Here is a 16178-nt window from a genome sequence, read left to right as displayed (position 1 = left end):
GTTCTGAGGTTTTTGGTCTGTGTTTACAGTGCATAATGCATCTTGAGGATAGACTGCAAGAGATGTATCTCAAAAGCAAAATGCTTTCAGAATATCTGCGAGGACATACAAGAGTGCATGTAAAAGAACTAGGAATTGTATTGGGGTGAGTATTGCAGGTATCAATCTTAAGCAATGACAAAAGTTGGGCAAGTTATTTTTCCTTTTCATCTGGGTGTTGACAGCTTGTTCTCATGAGGATTTGCTTCATATTTGACACTCCTCTTTCATGTGCTTAATAACTTGCAAAAATGGGTTCTACTGAGCTATCTTGAAATCAGGAGGGGATATTTATACAGCAACAACAAAATAGTTGCCATTTTAAAATCTTTAGAATTAAGAGAGTTTGGATTTTGGTCATTAGTAAATTATCCATGCATTCATACACACTCTTCTGTGATCTCCTTAATGGAAACTTCATCCCAACAAATACTTCAGAATTTTTGGAATGAAAAGGATGCATTTTTATCTTGAGGGATGAGAGGGTCTCAAAAATAAACAGGTGTCCTGTTCAGCAACTGTCTTCTAATAATAGTACTTGATGGCATATAACCTTTAGAGATCTGCCTGCTCACAGCAGAAAGGGAGGAAAAAGTAAATACACTTTCTCAAGATGTTTTTTAGCACTTTTGATTAAATCTAATTTATTTTTTTTCCTGACTGTTCAAGATTTTATTCTCAGAAATGTAGCTGTAAATAGTGAAACCCTAAACCAAATATTTTTCTCTGTGTGTGAACACGTTAAATTTATATAAATATATACAAGCATCCTGGCCTCTGAGCAGCTTCACATTTGGAAATAGTTGGAAACTGACCATTGCACTTGAGAGATGTTCCTTGAACTGTTATTGCATAATAATTAATCATTTCAGCTTTTGGTCATTTTTGGTAAGAAAGTGCTCTTATGTAGTGGACTGAGTTGTATTCAAAACCTGAAATGCATAATCTTCAATAAACTGATACTTAGTACTTTGCTAAACTGGGCTTATTGGTGCCTACTCACTGGTAAGGCTACAAGCTAAGGCTTATGGTTTAGCAAATAAATAGAAGATCTTTTATTGAAACCAAAAAAGATTGTGTAGCACAGAATATAACACTGCTATCTTTTGATTAAGTGCTAGCATACTTCTTGGTTTTTGGCATTATTTACCTACCTTTGCTGGTATTATATGATTATTGACAGTAAATAATAATTAAACAATGAACTTACTAATAGCAAGACACTTCCAGTTTCTTTAAAGTGGATGAAAAGTATCATCTTGTATTTTTCTTCCCAAAGTGACTGTATATTATTTTAAAGTCTCTTTTTTTTTTTTTTTTTTAATTTCTAGGATTGAATCCAATGACTTGCCTTTGTTGGCTGCTATAGCAAGTACTCATTCCCCATATGTTGCTCAAATACTCTTATAAATTAAATTCTCAGGATAGTCATTCCCTTAAAGTCCAATTGTGAAAATGGGAATGTTGAATGAAGAACAGAGGTGCCAAACACTGGTAAAGGGGAGCACTGATGAAAGCAGGTGATGACTGTATGCTCTACCATCTTCCGATTCTGATTTCAACCAGAAGTTTTATCGGAGGACTTCAGTTTACATAACACAAAAGGCATTCAGGTTTTTCTTACAATCTCACTTCTGACTTAAATCAAGAGACTGCATCCTTGCATTTTTATTTTTATTCAAAGGACAAAAGTTAACACTATGTGGCAGACTGGGTGCTGCCATCCAAAACGCTGCTCAAAACCATGAAGTACCAGTTAAAAGAACAAGTGGGTTAGAATGGATTTTGTGATACTATGCTTGTGAGTGTGGTGTGGTGTATGTTTCTTTGCTGGGGAGGAGGAGGAGGAGCTGTAAACTCTGTATATAGCATTCCTATACAAAAGTGTATTAGGTGGGACGTGATTTTCTTGCAGAGCATACGCGTGATTTTGTACAGTAGAAGTCATGGGCTCAGAACAAGGAACCTGGATTCAGCAGCCAAATGTCGTGGGGGAATGGAGGTGTGCATGAGGTTGATGTGACTTTTTCCTTTAAGGACAAGAGGTTGAGAGCTGTGGCTGCTTCTGTTTTAATGAGGAGGCATTCAAATGGGCCCATGGCTACAAGTGGAATGGAATGGACTTCCAAGAGAGGGATTTTGTGGGAAAGCCTTATGGAACTTCTGCTACAAGTTTACATTTGTTGCTGCTGCAACTTCAGTAACTGTTGATTTGCTGTATGACTGTGGTCCTGGGAACTAAACTTATCTTGGTGTCATCCAGTATTGCTATCTCCAAGGAGTATGAATTTGAAAAGCTTCTGAATGATGCCAGTGCTGTGAGCACGTGTCCGTGTGCACATACACCAAACAATTGGCACGAACTGAAGACAATCATATTGGGGAAATACAAGACAACAAACAACCCCCACCAAACCTTTAGTCAAGTATTACTTTTTTCCAGCTACGAGTTGTCACTCTGAGTAGGAATAAAAGAGGAACATTGTTTGAAGTAAAATGAAATGTAGGGGGCAAAACCTAATATTTGATATTACTCTGAATGTTTGCAATTACCCTTTTTGATTCTACAGAAATCTTGAACTATCATACAGGTGCCTTTCCTTACCAGGTTAACTACTCTGACACCAGAAACTTCTCCACTAGTTGATACTGGCCTTTGGTGTTTCTAGAAAGCAAAATAAAATTTTGTACTTCACTGTTTTCACGTGGTTGATTAAAATGAATGTAAAAAATACTTTTTTTGCATAAAGCACTGTTAAGCTGGATATGAAACTATGGACCAGACTGAGGAGAGAACAAAGGATCAAAACATTCTTAAATGGAAAACTCAATGTTGGACTGTTCTGTTGTGAGCCGCTGTGAATACGGTGTCTGTAATTGTCATCTTGCAAGCAAATTTCTGGCAACACAATTGCTTGAAAATAGTGAATTCTAATAAGAAACTCCTGGTCACCAGTTGTGAGTTCTCCTTGTTGGTGGTTACAGATTTTTAACACTGAAGGGACACACTTTTATTAAAAGTGTTTTTATTTCCTCTACCTTGATGTTTGGACTTTTCTACAGTAAACTTTCAACAATTTGAAATAATGAAATGTGCTTATTGTGAATTGTTTAAATGTGATGGGGGTCTTGATTAACCTTGTGTTGCTTTTTAAGGGAAATAGGTAGACTGGCCTACTGTGAAAAGAGGTTGTTTCCACGTGGAAGGATACTTAATATTCTGATACAACACTGCTAAAGCTGTTCCGTCTATGCTGGTTTTCTGACCTGACATTCCAAATGTTTCTTTTATTGCATTTTCATACTTCTCCCTAGTATTCTGCCTAAAAAGGCTAAAATCTTTCTATGGTTCAGGTTTTTTCCTCCTGCTTTATAGCTAAGCAAACTTTTCATATCTTTGGTCTGTGAATCCTATCTGCTGGAAAGTAAACTTACCTCTGCATATGGCTTTTAGCAGATGCCATTTTCTATTTCACAAGGTTAAAACAAAGTAAGAACCATAGAGCAAGTCACTATTCCTAAACTACCCTCTTGATGGAGAATGTGTGTGTGCATGTGTAAGATCATGAAACTGCTTCTGAGTGTATATAGAAATCCTCATGTACTTTCTCTATTTCTTGTCACTCTTAAATAGTAGCTGAGATCATTAAAAGTCAGTCCAGTTCTTTTAAAGTGGGATTTTTATCTGAAGACTCTGAAGTTCTTCAAAGAAATACATGCTAACATAAAGATGTGCTTTTGTTATCACAGAGTTTAGTAAAGAGGACAGAGATCTGCAGACATTCAGTGATTTCAAGATTAATACCATAATCAATAAAAGATCTGATTTTACCACATCAGCTGTTTTAAAAAAAAAAAATCTGCCTTTGGGCAAGACATCAGTTAACTTTGTGGTGGCATGTGAGCCGATGGTCAAAAGCACTTGTATTTTCTTCAGCCCAGGCTAAAACTTTATAGTTCTTGCTGCTTTCTCTAACATTTTGCTGCTCTTCAGAAATTACATGATGAACTATTTTATTCTCACAGTTTTAGTTTTGGGGGAAAGAAAATTCAAAATGAAAGCTCTTTTTAACTTTAAAAGGCTTTAAACTAATGAAAGCTAATTGCATATTTCCCCCTCTACCAAATATACTACCTCAGTTGACAGGATTCCACTTTCTAGGGCTTTTTTTTGACTCGAAGTCTTTAACTTGTTTTTGGTAGCATCTTGATGTTTATGTAAATTGGTGTGGCATGACAGGGCAGTAAGTATTTACAGATGTGTTTTTTAGACATTTTTAGGGCATGTTTCTGGTTTTATTTTAATAGGATGAAAAGTGATATGAATGTACAGCTGTGTTGAAAATTGATAATGTAGCTTAATTTTCAAATATTCCAAAGTTGTTTTTATCAGTATTATATAGGTTTTTTGTAAACTTTAATACATACTTTCTTGGTTAGGTGGGAGTGCACAGTCTTTCCAGAATCCCACATAAATGCAGTTTACACACTGAAATTTAAAGAATGTATGCTGTTTTCAGGCAAGACTAAACACAGGGGAGGAATGAACTGATAAATTGTAGAATTTAGTTGAAAATAATTCTTTACCCCAAACAATACCAAGATTTAAACAATTTAAGTAGGTACTCTCTGAACTAATCAACACAACTTTCTTTTGCCCCCAGAAAACTAATAGATACTGATCCTGTAATTCACATTTCTCATGGCTTCCTCCAGAATTATAGATGGATTTTCCCCACTCTGTATTATAAGCATCTTTACTCTTAAAGTCAAAACCTCTTTTCAGATGCATCAAACACTTGTATATAAGGTTTATGCAAAATGATCACTTACTCTTCAAGTATAACTTCTACTTCAGTTAAAAGCACCCAAGTAAAAATTGAGACTGAACTACTGAATAGTCTAGACATTTTCCTTTTTTTTTTTTTTTCCTTTTGGGAGGGGGCGGGGGTTGAGGTCAAATGAGGTAATTTGACATACATGGCAAGTTTTTCATAGTAGAAAAACGTGTGTTGCTATTGCATGTTTGGAGAACATAGGCTTTTTTAGGAATGACTGAATACCAATGTCAAACTACATGTTTTTTTTCTTATAGTTGTTTATGTATGCTATCATTTTGGTCAATTTCTTTGCGGCATTTGGTGCAATAAACTTTCTGAAATCAAAGTTGTATTTGGTATCTTCCTTTCTAAAGCTTCTGAAATAGCTGTTATCGTTGTAGCTGAGGTCTAACAGCGTGTGGACTATTAGATAACCCATTAGCAAAGTAAGTAACTATTACAAGAAGTGTCTGACAGGAAGGCTGCACAAAATTTAGTTGAATACTATTGTCATCCTGGGAAGCTCTATCCCAGTTACATGTGAACAAGTGCTCTTACACTATGAAAAATGTGGGCACAAAATAGTGGAAAATGAAGACAGTGACTGTTAGAATAGGTGGGGCAGAGGTTCCACACACCTGTGTGGCTGATAGTTCTTTCCATAAGCATTTGAGCTATTGTAAAAACATGTTGCTATTAGATATTAAATCCAGTTTCTAAAATTGCTCAACTGAACAGGAGTGACCCATCATGTCTACTAGATTATGAAAATGGTTAGTGCATTTGATCTGATTTAGTTTCAAATAAAGAGGTTTTTGATTTCTCTCAGATCTTCCATCACCTGACTTTCTATTTAGTATTCTGAAGCTTACTGAAAATCTGTATTTAGAAATTAAAACGGAAGTGAGATGAGATGATCAACTGTATTTGTGCTGCTTTGAGCAGGGCTGAGTTAATCTGATTTGTAGGGTCTAAGCATTTCTTACTTATAGACTGAAATGTTAGCTTATTGGTCAGGTAAAAAGGGTTGGAAGTAAGAGAAAAAGCCCAGGAACTTTGGCATCAAGGACTTGATATTGAGGAGAAAACTCATTTCACCTGTCTGTTCTTTCCTCCTATCATACCATCTGCAAGCTGCTAATTCTGTGCCTTGCTGTTGTGCATTGAGTCCCTTATAGTCATGTGAAATGTGTTTGCTGAATTAAAAAAGTGCTGCTGGGTTAACATGTCTAATTTGGCCCAAAGGGGCAAGGAGGGAGATGGGATGCCTCAGCTGGGAACAGAAAAGGAGTGAGGCTGCTCCAGTCCCTGACCTTGGATACTTGTTAACAATTGGACTGTCTTGGTGGTTTGTGCAGTTCATCAACCTGTTTTTCCATCCAGGCCTTGTAAGACCCCATGAAATTCCTCTACTTTGATATCACTACTTTAAAACAATTGTAGTTAAGCTGCTGATCATATCAGCTGGTTGGATTTCTTTTTAAAGGGCACTTAGCCAGCCTCTCAGAATCCAAAGGTTTGGGATGGTGGCAGGTTAGGAAGAGGGAGATGCAGAGGCTGACAGACATAAAATAGCCAAACACTGGGAAAGTGCGGAGACCTGCATTAATGAATACTTACATGGTGTGGCTGAGAAGGTGGCCAAAGAGCTTTTAGAACTGAACTGCAAAGGAGAAAATAATACCTAGATTTATTAGAAAAATCCTCAAACTCTGAAGTCAGATTCCATGATTTGTTCAGAAGATGTGACTAGAAACAATACAAATGTTAATAGTGAACAAGCAACTGAACTGTTTTCTTGCTTATGTAAGTAGCAAGGAGGATCACAGATCTGAAGGAGGAGTTCTTCTCATATACAAAAATGGTTTCAAGGCTACAGCAGTAAACATGAACTATATTCCAAAACAACTAAGTCTTGTGCCAAAATTCTGCTAGTCTTTCTCACTTTTCTCTCTATTTGAAAACGCAAATATAGCAAAGCTTCCTCCTGATGATTTGTGCACCTTATCCTTTGGTTTTCTGTACTTACACCTTTGAACAGAACAATCAGGACTAAACATACAAAACAGAATTTTGGATATAAAGGACACAAAGCCAAGTGACAAACCATGAGACTGTGACCCTGTGTGTAAGGATTCTGATCCCATATAAAATTAGCTTAAGTGGACACATGCTAGTAATCCACATGCTGGAAAACTACTCTTATAATAGTTGCAGTCAGTTGTCTGTCTGGCACAATTCCAAAGGTACAACAGTTTAAGCAGTACAAGTAGAGTAACACTTTGTCTTAAAATCCTAAAGGTCAACACATGGCTGGAGGGCTTAGGAGTGACAGTCAAGTACTCAAATATAATTTCATAAACTGGATTTTTTTTTATTTTCCGTTTGGAGCTACAAAAGAGATTCCACTGTGATCTGACAAAATGGTGTTTGAGAGAGAGAGACTTCCCTGAGGAATGCGTTTCTCACCAAGGAATAAAGCTCCCTCTACTATGGACAGAGAAATGGTCATGGATGCGAAAATACGAAGTGATACTTAGGTCTGCTTGAGATCTTCCCAGGGTGGGTTTGTGTGTTCTGATAAGAGTGCCATAGGGTCAAGGGCTGGGGTATTTTGGCTCACAAAAATGTTTTGCCTTCTATTGGATTGAATTCCAACCATGCATATAACAAAATTGTTGCAGATAAGTCTGTAGTGTTACCATTTTAGCTCTCTTTTGCTACCTCGTCTCTTTTTCCCTCGGCAAAATGAGCCTGAGGTTTTTTTTTTTTTTCTATGTGTGTCACATAGATGTTTTAATTTTTCATTTTCTACGGTATTGCATCATCTTATTTTTCTTTTTAAGATCTGTACAAGCCTTGTTAGCCTCAAAATGGTCAAATCTAAAACAATTCATTTTAGCTTTCAAAAATATAGGGGAATGTATTTTGTTGAACTAGTTGTGTCATTCTGTACAACATCCAGCTTTTTTGACCTTGAAGCACAACCACTCTGTTGTGAATGTGAAATTATAAATAATGTTTCCAAACCATCCTATCAGCTCCTCCTGCCCTCTCTAAGGGACTGACTCATGTAAGGACACTGCAGTCCTAGTGCAAGTGCCTTAATTCTGTAAAGGTTTGTTTCAAATAGAGAAATTAGGCCTTAACTTTTGATTTGGAGAGCAGAGGTTCCTGGGCTGCCTGCATCATTGCAGCCCATTCACCATGTGGGTGAAGAGAGCCTAGTTCTGCATTGTGGTCCTGTTGGTCATGAATATTGGGAGCAGGCTGCCTGTTGGGGGGGTATAAAACAAAAATGGAATTAGCACTGAGAGAAAGCTAGCTGTTTTCCTTTGCCCTTTTGTTACTGCAATTGCACTTCTGGCAGTCTCCTGTCACAGTCTGATGTCCCTAATGTGGAAAGGGTGACCGAACCCCAAGGCTTGTTGAGCAGGGTGCTCTGGATGCTGACCTGCTCCATTGCCAAACCCATGGGCTGAGCTGTGCCAGTACAGCTGGGGCATAACCACAGTGAGTTTGTCAGGCATCTGGTATTTAAACCATTTATGTTACACCGAGCCATGGCTGCTCCCCAAAGATAGACAGCTGCCTCTGGTTTGCCGTGTGCCATTTTCTTCCCGCAAGAATGCAGTAGTCTCTCCTGTTGCTCAGGAGTGGGTAAACACCACAAGCAAAAGATGCAAAGCCCATTTGTAATGTTGCTAAATAAATTCTGAGTCTCGCAGGTAATTTGTTGGCTGCTGGGAGTGGCTGCAGGACTAGCAGTGCATTATTATATGTTTGAATTAAATAAGCTCTGGTGGCTGCCAAGTGCAAGTGCTGATGCTCTTGATATATAGGCAAGCTGGTAATTAGAGAAGGCTGTTCTTGTCTTCATAAGGCCTCCTGTCCTCAGCCTTGTGATGTTTAGACCATGTTGCTGCGAAGGACCTAATCTCACTGGTTCATCCCTGGGATCATACTAAACTTTTTAGGGAAGCCAGCTTTCCTCCACCCTGCCTTGCTTCACTTCAAATTAGTATTCTCTCTTTTCTTCTAAATATACAAAGCTTTTTTGGCACGTCTATTTTTGTGGCCGGCAACTGCTCTGCCAGCCCTAAAGAAAGCTGGTATGGGCTTTGCGATTCGTGCTGAAATTTTAGATCTTGGTCTAGTTGGAGAGCTAAGAACTGAATGGTCCCACCCAGGAGGCAAAGCGTTTGAAGGAGAGCTCCCTGGGAATTGCTGTCCCACGGAATCCAAGCAGCAATCCAGCAATCCGCACCTGCAGTTCGTCTCACTTTGTCTTGCTGAGTGTTGCTAAGTACCATTCTTTTCTTAACAATCGGGGTCTGTGCTGAAAAGAACAAAGATGTTAATGGTCTGGGGTGAAGTCACTGCGGCACCAGCCTGCCCTTTGCCGTGTGACAATTCCAATAACTTGATGATTGTTGGCTGCCAAAGCTCACACTGCTGCCCTTCTTAGAGCTGTGACGCAGAGCTGGGTTGCATTGTAGCTGAAGTTGAAATACGACTGTGAACTTTACAGCGTGCTGGACTTGCTCAAGTTAAACGCAGTTTTACATACTCTGCGATGATGTATAGCACAGAGCATCCTGACAGCGCAGCCTGTCAGTGTAGCACAGCCCTCTGCAGCAGTAGTGAGATCATCTCTGGATTCACTAAACCTGTTTCTACTCTGTAACACGTCTTTATCTCAGCACCGTGCTGGGTTAACCACACTGATTAACCATTCCTAGATCTTGACTAAGCTTGACTGGTGGCAGGTGGGGAATTTTTACCCTGTGTCTGTGGCTCATCATAAAATCAGCTCCTGCTTGTTTTCTCAGCATTCTGGTAATTACCGCTGTTCATGACAGAAGGCTGGGGCAATTGGCCAAAGGTACTCAGGGATACTGTGTCAAAGGTCAGTTAGTACCTGCTCTTCTGAGTCCTCAAATAACTACTTCAACATGGAACAGTCCTACTGGCCAAGCTGGGCTGGGGGGATGCACACATCTCCCTTTTCCCTTCCTGGCGATGGCTTTAAAGAGGCAGACATCACGTTTGGCATTCAGACATATCTTTTGTGAAATTTAAAAAGAGAAAATATGTGCTCATTCTTATATACTGTGTACAATTACAATTCTGCCTATAAGGCTAGTTCAGCTAAAGTATCTGCCACATGGATGCTGCCCAATAAATGTATTTTGCCTTCCTGAACACCTGCTTCTTTGCTGTTATGGATCTTTATTTTTTGCTTTAGATGCATGACTTATGTGGGAAAAAGTAACTCATGACAAGCAGCTGAGCAACACTTCAGAAGACATAGCAGGAGTCAGTAATCACCCAAGGGAAGCACTAGTTTTCAGAAAAATAAGGCAGAAGTGAAGGATCAAAGTCTCTGAGTGAGTTCCTTGTTTGAGGCAGTAGGAAGGTGTTACAGGCAAGCCTGTGGATTGTACAAGATGTTAACTTACTGCTTCACAGAAGCAGCTAGTTTTTACACATTGGCGTGCAGGTATCTGTGATGATGCTGTGCTGTGGCAGTGCAGCGTGTTTATATTTGTCCATTTTGATATAGAGAATCTATATAGATATATCTATATAGAGGTATATTTGTTGTGGGTTTAAACTATGTGAAAGGATAGGGGCAGGAGGCAATATATAAATGTGCAAAAAAGTAAAAATATAGGTCATAAATGCCATTTGACTCTGTACCACTGTCTGAGTTCTTGATTCAGTCTTGGTGCTGCTTGTTTTAATCCATGTGGTGGGAATCCAAAGATGAAAAGCAACCGTGACCAGACAAGATGTGACTGTCATTCTCTAAGGGGATAAATTGCCATGGCAATCCTGGCTGTTGCTGTTGGGGAGATGGCTGATTTTGACCAGCTGCTGGGTAGCTGGAGACAGTGAATCCCCTTGGGGATAAGGTGCCTTTTGGATAATTAGACAAGCGTGCTAACTGTCTCAAAACAAAGGCCATTAAATGATTTCTTCCTGCTGCTTGAGATTAAGTAATGGCTCTTGTAAAAGTGAATGCCTGAGAGGCACCACCAGTTTCTAAAGGATAACAAATGCCAAACCCAGTTGGAGACTGAGTTTTTTTCCCCATGTCAAGGGGAAGAAATGCAAGGTCTGACAGCAAGAGAAAGAGAAGGCTGGGTGCCTGCTATAGGAATAGTATTTATAGAATCCCAGAAGAGTTTGGGTTGGAAGGGCCTGTAAAAGGTCTTGTACTTCAACCCCTCCCTGCAATGGGCAGAGATATCTTCAGTTAGATCAGGTTGCTCACAGCCTCACCCAACCAATAAACAGTATTTGATCTTTGTGCTCATGATGAGGATGAGGTTGGATCACTCAGCAATCACCCAGTGCAGTTGCTCCTGCCAGCACAAGGCAAGTGGCTGCAGCAGCGAAGAAGTCTGCTTAAAGCATTGATGAAACGGGAATCTGGGGCAGTGTTTCAGCTTAGTTACCAGTCTGCCGCAGATCCTTTGTGTTTGCTGGTGGAAACATGCCCTTACCCACCTGCTTGCAGTAGGGGTCAGATGAGAGCTGCTACTGTCACGTCTTGAGAATCCATAGCTGGTTGTAAGGATGAGAAGGAGAAGCACGACTCCTCCTTCCAGGATCAACTCCCCATTGCTTCAGCGTAGCTGTAACAGGAAAACTGCCCCCTGAAGGGCTGGTGAAGTACCAAAGCTACAGCTGGCTGTAATACCAAAACGTGTGTTTTGTGGGACCAGTGCCAATCCTGCTCCTTTTCCCCAGCTGCAGTTAGTGTAAAAGCTGGTTTCGGATTGCTTGCCTAGCTCTAGATTGGCATCAAATAGCTCAGCTTTGCAAACCCTGTTTGCTGTTCGTGGTGTTTTTATCGGACCTGATTGTTATCCTGCCGGAGACTGTCTAAGGTAACCTATGGAAATACATCCCAATTTCTCCCTTCCTCACCACAGAAGCACTGTGGGAGGGTAGTTGTCATTATTTCTGCCCTTAATACCATGCTAAGAAGAGGAGTAACTCCTGGAAAATTCCAGAATATATTTGTTCTGTTTCCATTATTTTCACTCTTCTCCCTGGCCATTACAGAGCATTGTCGGGGACGTGGGGCTGGCACTGAGCATCAGCAGGAGCAGGAACCACTTCATGCGAGTATCTCCCACAGCTGTGAAAGCTGCAGAAGGGCATTGTGTAGCTCTTGTTTCCTTCCAGAGTGGAGTCCCTGTTCTGTGTGAATTATGAGCACAATTGTCAGTGCTCCGAGCACCGGCGAGGGAAGCTGCTGATAAATGAGGTGCAGTAGCAGCAGCTGCAAAATCGCTGTCCTGCTGGCTGGGGAAAGGCAAAGTCATCAGAGAATTAAGATGAAGTGCTAAGCATATTTTGCACTCAGAAGGCAGTTCCATAGGAATTAAAAGGAAAACACTGCCTTATAGAAGTTTTTCTAACTTCTGCTGGAGCTACAGCTGTTGTTCTTCAGGCCCAGTATTCCTTCATGCCATGAACTGCCCCCACACAGCTTCTTCAAATAGGATCAAAAGGGTCAGCTGGAAAAATCTATAAAGAGGTGGAACAATTCAAAGAAGAATGCAGAGGCTTAGAGCAGTGACTGCTTGGAAATCAAGGTCAAATTGTGCCTTAATAGCTGAGTACACCCAGGAGTTCAGATGTCTTAAATCAGATGCTAATGGTCATGACTGGGTAGAAGACAAGAGCCCACATGTCTTTTTAAACTGCTGTCTTGTGCTTGGAAATGTGGCTGTGTGCCACAAACAGAGAGTAAGAAAATGCTGTCTTCCTCTTTCAAAGCTTTTTTTTTTTCTCTCATGAGATGGAGATTTCACACTAGCCATCCTATAAAAAATAGTCAGTAGGGAACACTAAAGTGGTGTTAGCCACTTGGGCTGTGCTGTGTTTGGCACGTTGGAATGCCACTGGTACTTGGTCATCTTGTTGATTTAGAAGAAAGTTATACTAATCATATCAACCTCAAGTTTGTTTTTCAAACTTCTACTTCAGTGCGACTTGCTCTCAGTTATTTTGGTCATGTTTCTGCAGTTGAAGACATGTGACTGTTTACACCTATTGCAGTGTATTTTTGAAGTGCAGCAAATCTTTAGTTTCTGTGGTTTTCTTTGCAGCTAGCTTCCCTCACCCCAGGGAACTGGAAGCTATTAAAACACGCCTTTAAACCAGCAGAAGGAATAGAGCTGCCTTCTGCTTTTCACTTCTGCTGGCCCCCAATGTTGTCTGGGGCAGTAAAAATTCAATTTAAAATTACTTGTAGACCAGCTACACAGGTGAACTTTGAAACACTACGACTTTGAATTAAAAGCATTTTCTACCATAGGTCTGACACTATGCCATCCTCAGATATGCATAAAGAACCTGGCAGAATCTGTTTTGCTGAGCAGCTGACTTCTCTCTGGTCAACATAGACTTAAGTAGAGCTTTAAGACTAATTCTCTGTCCATTTCTCACCTGAGGTCAGAGCTGGTGAGAAACGAGGAGAAGGTGAACCCTCAGGTTCTGAAATCAAGGGATGGATCTCTTCTAAACCAGCTCTTCTGAGGAGCCAGCCCCTGTGTCGGGCAGGATATGGTTTTCTCCCATGAGTTGTGTTGGTGTCTGCAGGGCTGCAGCAGAGCTCTAGGCTTGGCCTTGGCCTTTCTGCCACGGATCTCACACCTGGGCTACAGGATTTCCTCCTGCCCCGATAAATCCCCCTTGGTGGCCCGGGCGGCTCGGCTCTGTCCTGGCACAGGGACGGGCAGGCCGGCGGTGGGCTGCCGGGGACGTGTGAGCACAGCGATGATTTACTCCTTTAACTTGACAGGTCGAGGCTCTTTCACCATCTCTGTCTGCCCGGGGATTGTGAAACCTCTTAGCACACTGCAAAATGCCTCAGCTGTAGTAATTTCTCTTCCCCAAAGGTATCATAAGGTGAAAAGCCGACCCCTCGGCCCTTGGTTCAGTGCAGCTTCCATGAGGCTACAGGGCGCTATGTGGCTGATTCATTTCTCTTTCACAAGACTGCCCGTGCTGTGGTACAAAACAGAGCTATTCCCAGGGGCTGGTCTCACTGAGGTTAAATATGTGCCTTCCTTTATCAAACTGCTTTCTGCAATTTCTGCACGTTTCACGAGAGGGTTGTGTTACTGGTGAGTAAAATTTACAACCAGAAACCTCAGGCCCTTGAGAAAACCAAAGAAGAGTTGGAAGGAATTACTTGTGTTCCAAAAATGAATTTTTAGGTGTTCTGACACGCAAGTGTAACCGATGATAATGGCAATGACTCTTTTTAAAATAAACTCCTCGCAGCTGAAAAATGTGGTCATTCCAACAAGACAAGAAGGCTTAACCTGCAGAAAAGCTTAACCTGCAGCCAGCAGTTTGGCTGTTCATTAAACTCCCTTGGCCAACAGGCTGGATTTGTGCTGTCTGACTGTGACAAATGTGCTTGGTGCCACAGTGATGTCACAAGCCTGAGCCAATGATGCTGATGGCTTCCAGCTGGGCTGCTGAGTGCTGGGAATACCACAAGCCAAGCAGATCCTGGGTATGGTGGAAGCAGTGTCCAAAACCTAGCTCATCGCTAATGCCTCCTGTCCCAAATCCATTATTTGTCAGGAAAATGTTGACCTTGTCTGCTGTATCTCAAGCACAGCAGCCTTCTGGTCATTTTTCTGAGCTGACTGCTGCAGTTGGCTCAGCTCAGGGAGACTTTCTGTAGGGACTCTGATAGTAGTTGGTGTTCACTATTGCAGTTGAAATCTGTGTTACTGGAGAAGGTCTGATGTGACATTGGCTACGAGATAGGAGCCAAATTTAGGAAGAATTCTTGTTCTGATGAGAGGAGAAACCCTAGGGTTTAATCACTGCAGATTGAGTGATACTAATGGGGAAGTTTTCCATCCTTTATGTTAACAATGACATGTCGTGCTGTGCAAAGTGCACTGATCAAGTTACTCTGTTGTCTTACTGGCCAGAATTCTTTCTTTGCTAACCCTACTCTGTCTGTGTGTTGTTGGTATTTTTTTTTTCTCATGTTCATTTTGGCATATCTGATATTACACGGCCAGCTTTCCCAGGCAGGTACCTGGGCATGATTTTAAAACTTTCGGAAGGCCACAAACAGATTAGTTACCTCTTTCCATTTACCGTCTCAGAAGGGAAACTGCTGAGACAAGTTCTTTCAGGAACGTAAATGACTGCCTTTGTCTATGCTACAAATGGAGAAACACAGATAAATGCCACCCATGGGAGGCTCCTTTGGAGACTTTTCATGTCCAGCACTTTTGCTTTGGATCATGTATTCCAAGCCAACAATGTTTTCATACCTGAATAAGGAAATTAGGGATTTAACTGATGAATACATGCACGTATGTTCAACAAATCACATGTGTGTTAGAGGCTCATCTGCAGTGCAAGGCTTGGGGATTACTGGAGTGCTTCTTCCTGGTTTGGAGACTGGACTGGAAGGCAGCAGAAGTCTGACAGTAAAACCTTGTTTCTCGGGCTGCTAGGTGTAAAGAGGGCAGTGTGCTTTGTGACCTGGCTGTGACAGGGTGTCCAGGGGAGCAGAGCTCAGCGTGTATGTTTGCATGCTCGAGTTTTTGAGAATTCTGCTTCTTCCCTTGGCATGAATGCTCTTCACTCACCTTTTTCACTTCAGAGGGAATAATTACCAATGTTTGTGGGTTTTTTTCATTTGAGGTAGGTAATGTGCAAACCATGGTGGCACACCCAGGCTGCAGTTTCAGAAAAATTTGCTTGAATTTAGTGTTGATGAAAATCTAATGTTCCAACTTTGAGTCAATGCGTCATGTGTCAGGCTTTCAGCGCATTAAGTTGCCAATACCTATAATAAAATCCTTATCCATCTGGCTAGCCTTAGCCATAAAAAACAACAGAAAAATCTCAGCTACCATCCAACTCTAAACCTGTTTTCTTGCTGAACCAATCTGGTTGTATCATATGCCATTTAAAAGCTCATATCAATAATAGGGATACAATCAGTGCTTTTGTTTGAATATTTTGCCACTTAGAGCACTATTTTTCTCTCAAAATTTGCCTTGGAAAAGAGAGCATCTATTATGATTTTTTTCCTCAAGTTGCATGGATAATTGATGCTTAAGATGTTCATAAACAAACAAACAAAAAAAGCAACCTGTGTGTAACTGATAGGATGAAGATTTTATATCCACACAGCATTTATTCTGTAAGGGGACCAGAACTTCTAAGTTGTCAACTCTGTTGATCATTTTCTCTCTTCTTGTACTTTGCCCAGCACTCAAATCTGATTGTCTTTTAGTGCTGCTGCTGTAGAGA

At 40.8% G+C, this 16178-nt stretch overlaps 1 protein-coding gene across 2 annotated transcripts in view; it reads left to right on the top strand.

The window, feature by feature from the left end:
- FNIP2 (folliculin interacting protein 2) overlaps positions 1 to 5205 on the top strand; it is a 50702-nt gene extending 45497 nt beyond the window's left edge. For both annotated transcript variants that reach the window (XM_066317648.1, XM_066317647.1), the window contains 2 exons: positions 30 to 145; positions 1371 to 5205. In XM_066317648.1, coding sequence (XP_066173745.1) covers positions 30 to 145; positions 1371 to 1449 — 195 coding nt within the window. In that variant the 3' untranslated portion in view covers positions 1450 to 5205. The remainder of the gene's footprint in view (positions 1 to 29; positions 146 to 1370) is intronic.
- Positions 5206 to 16178: the final 10973 nt, after the last annotated feature.

This window comes from Sylvia atricapilla, chromosome 4 (genome assembly GCF_009819655.1).
Source record: "Sylvia atricapilla isolate bSylAtr1 chromosome 4, bSylAtr1.pri, whole genome shotgun sequence".
Classification (NCBI taxonomy): Eukaryota; Metazoa; Chordata; class Aves; order Passeriformes; family Sylviidae; genus Sylvia; species Sylvia atricapilla.
Note: the sequence above shows the minus strand (reverse complement) of the source record. Positions and strands in the feature narration are given on the sequence as shown.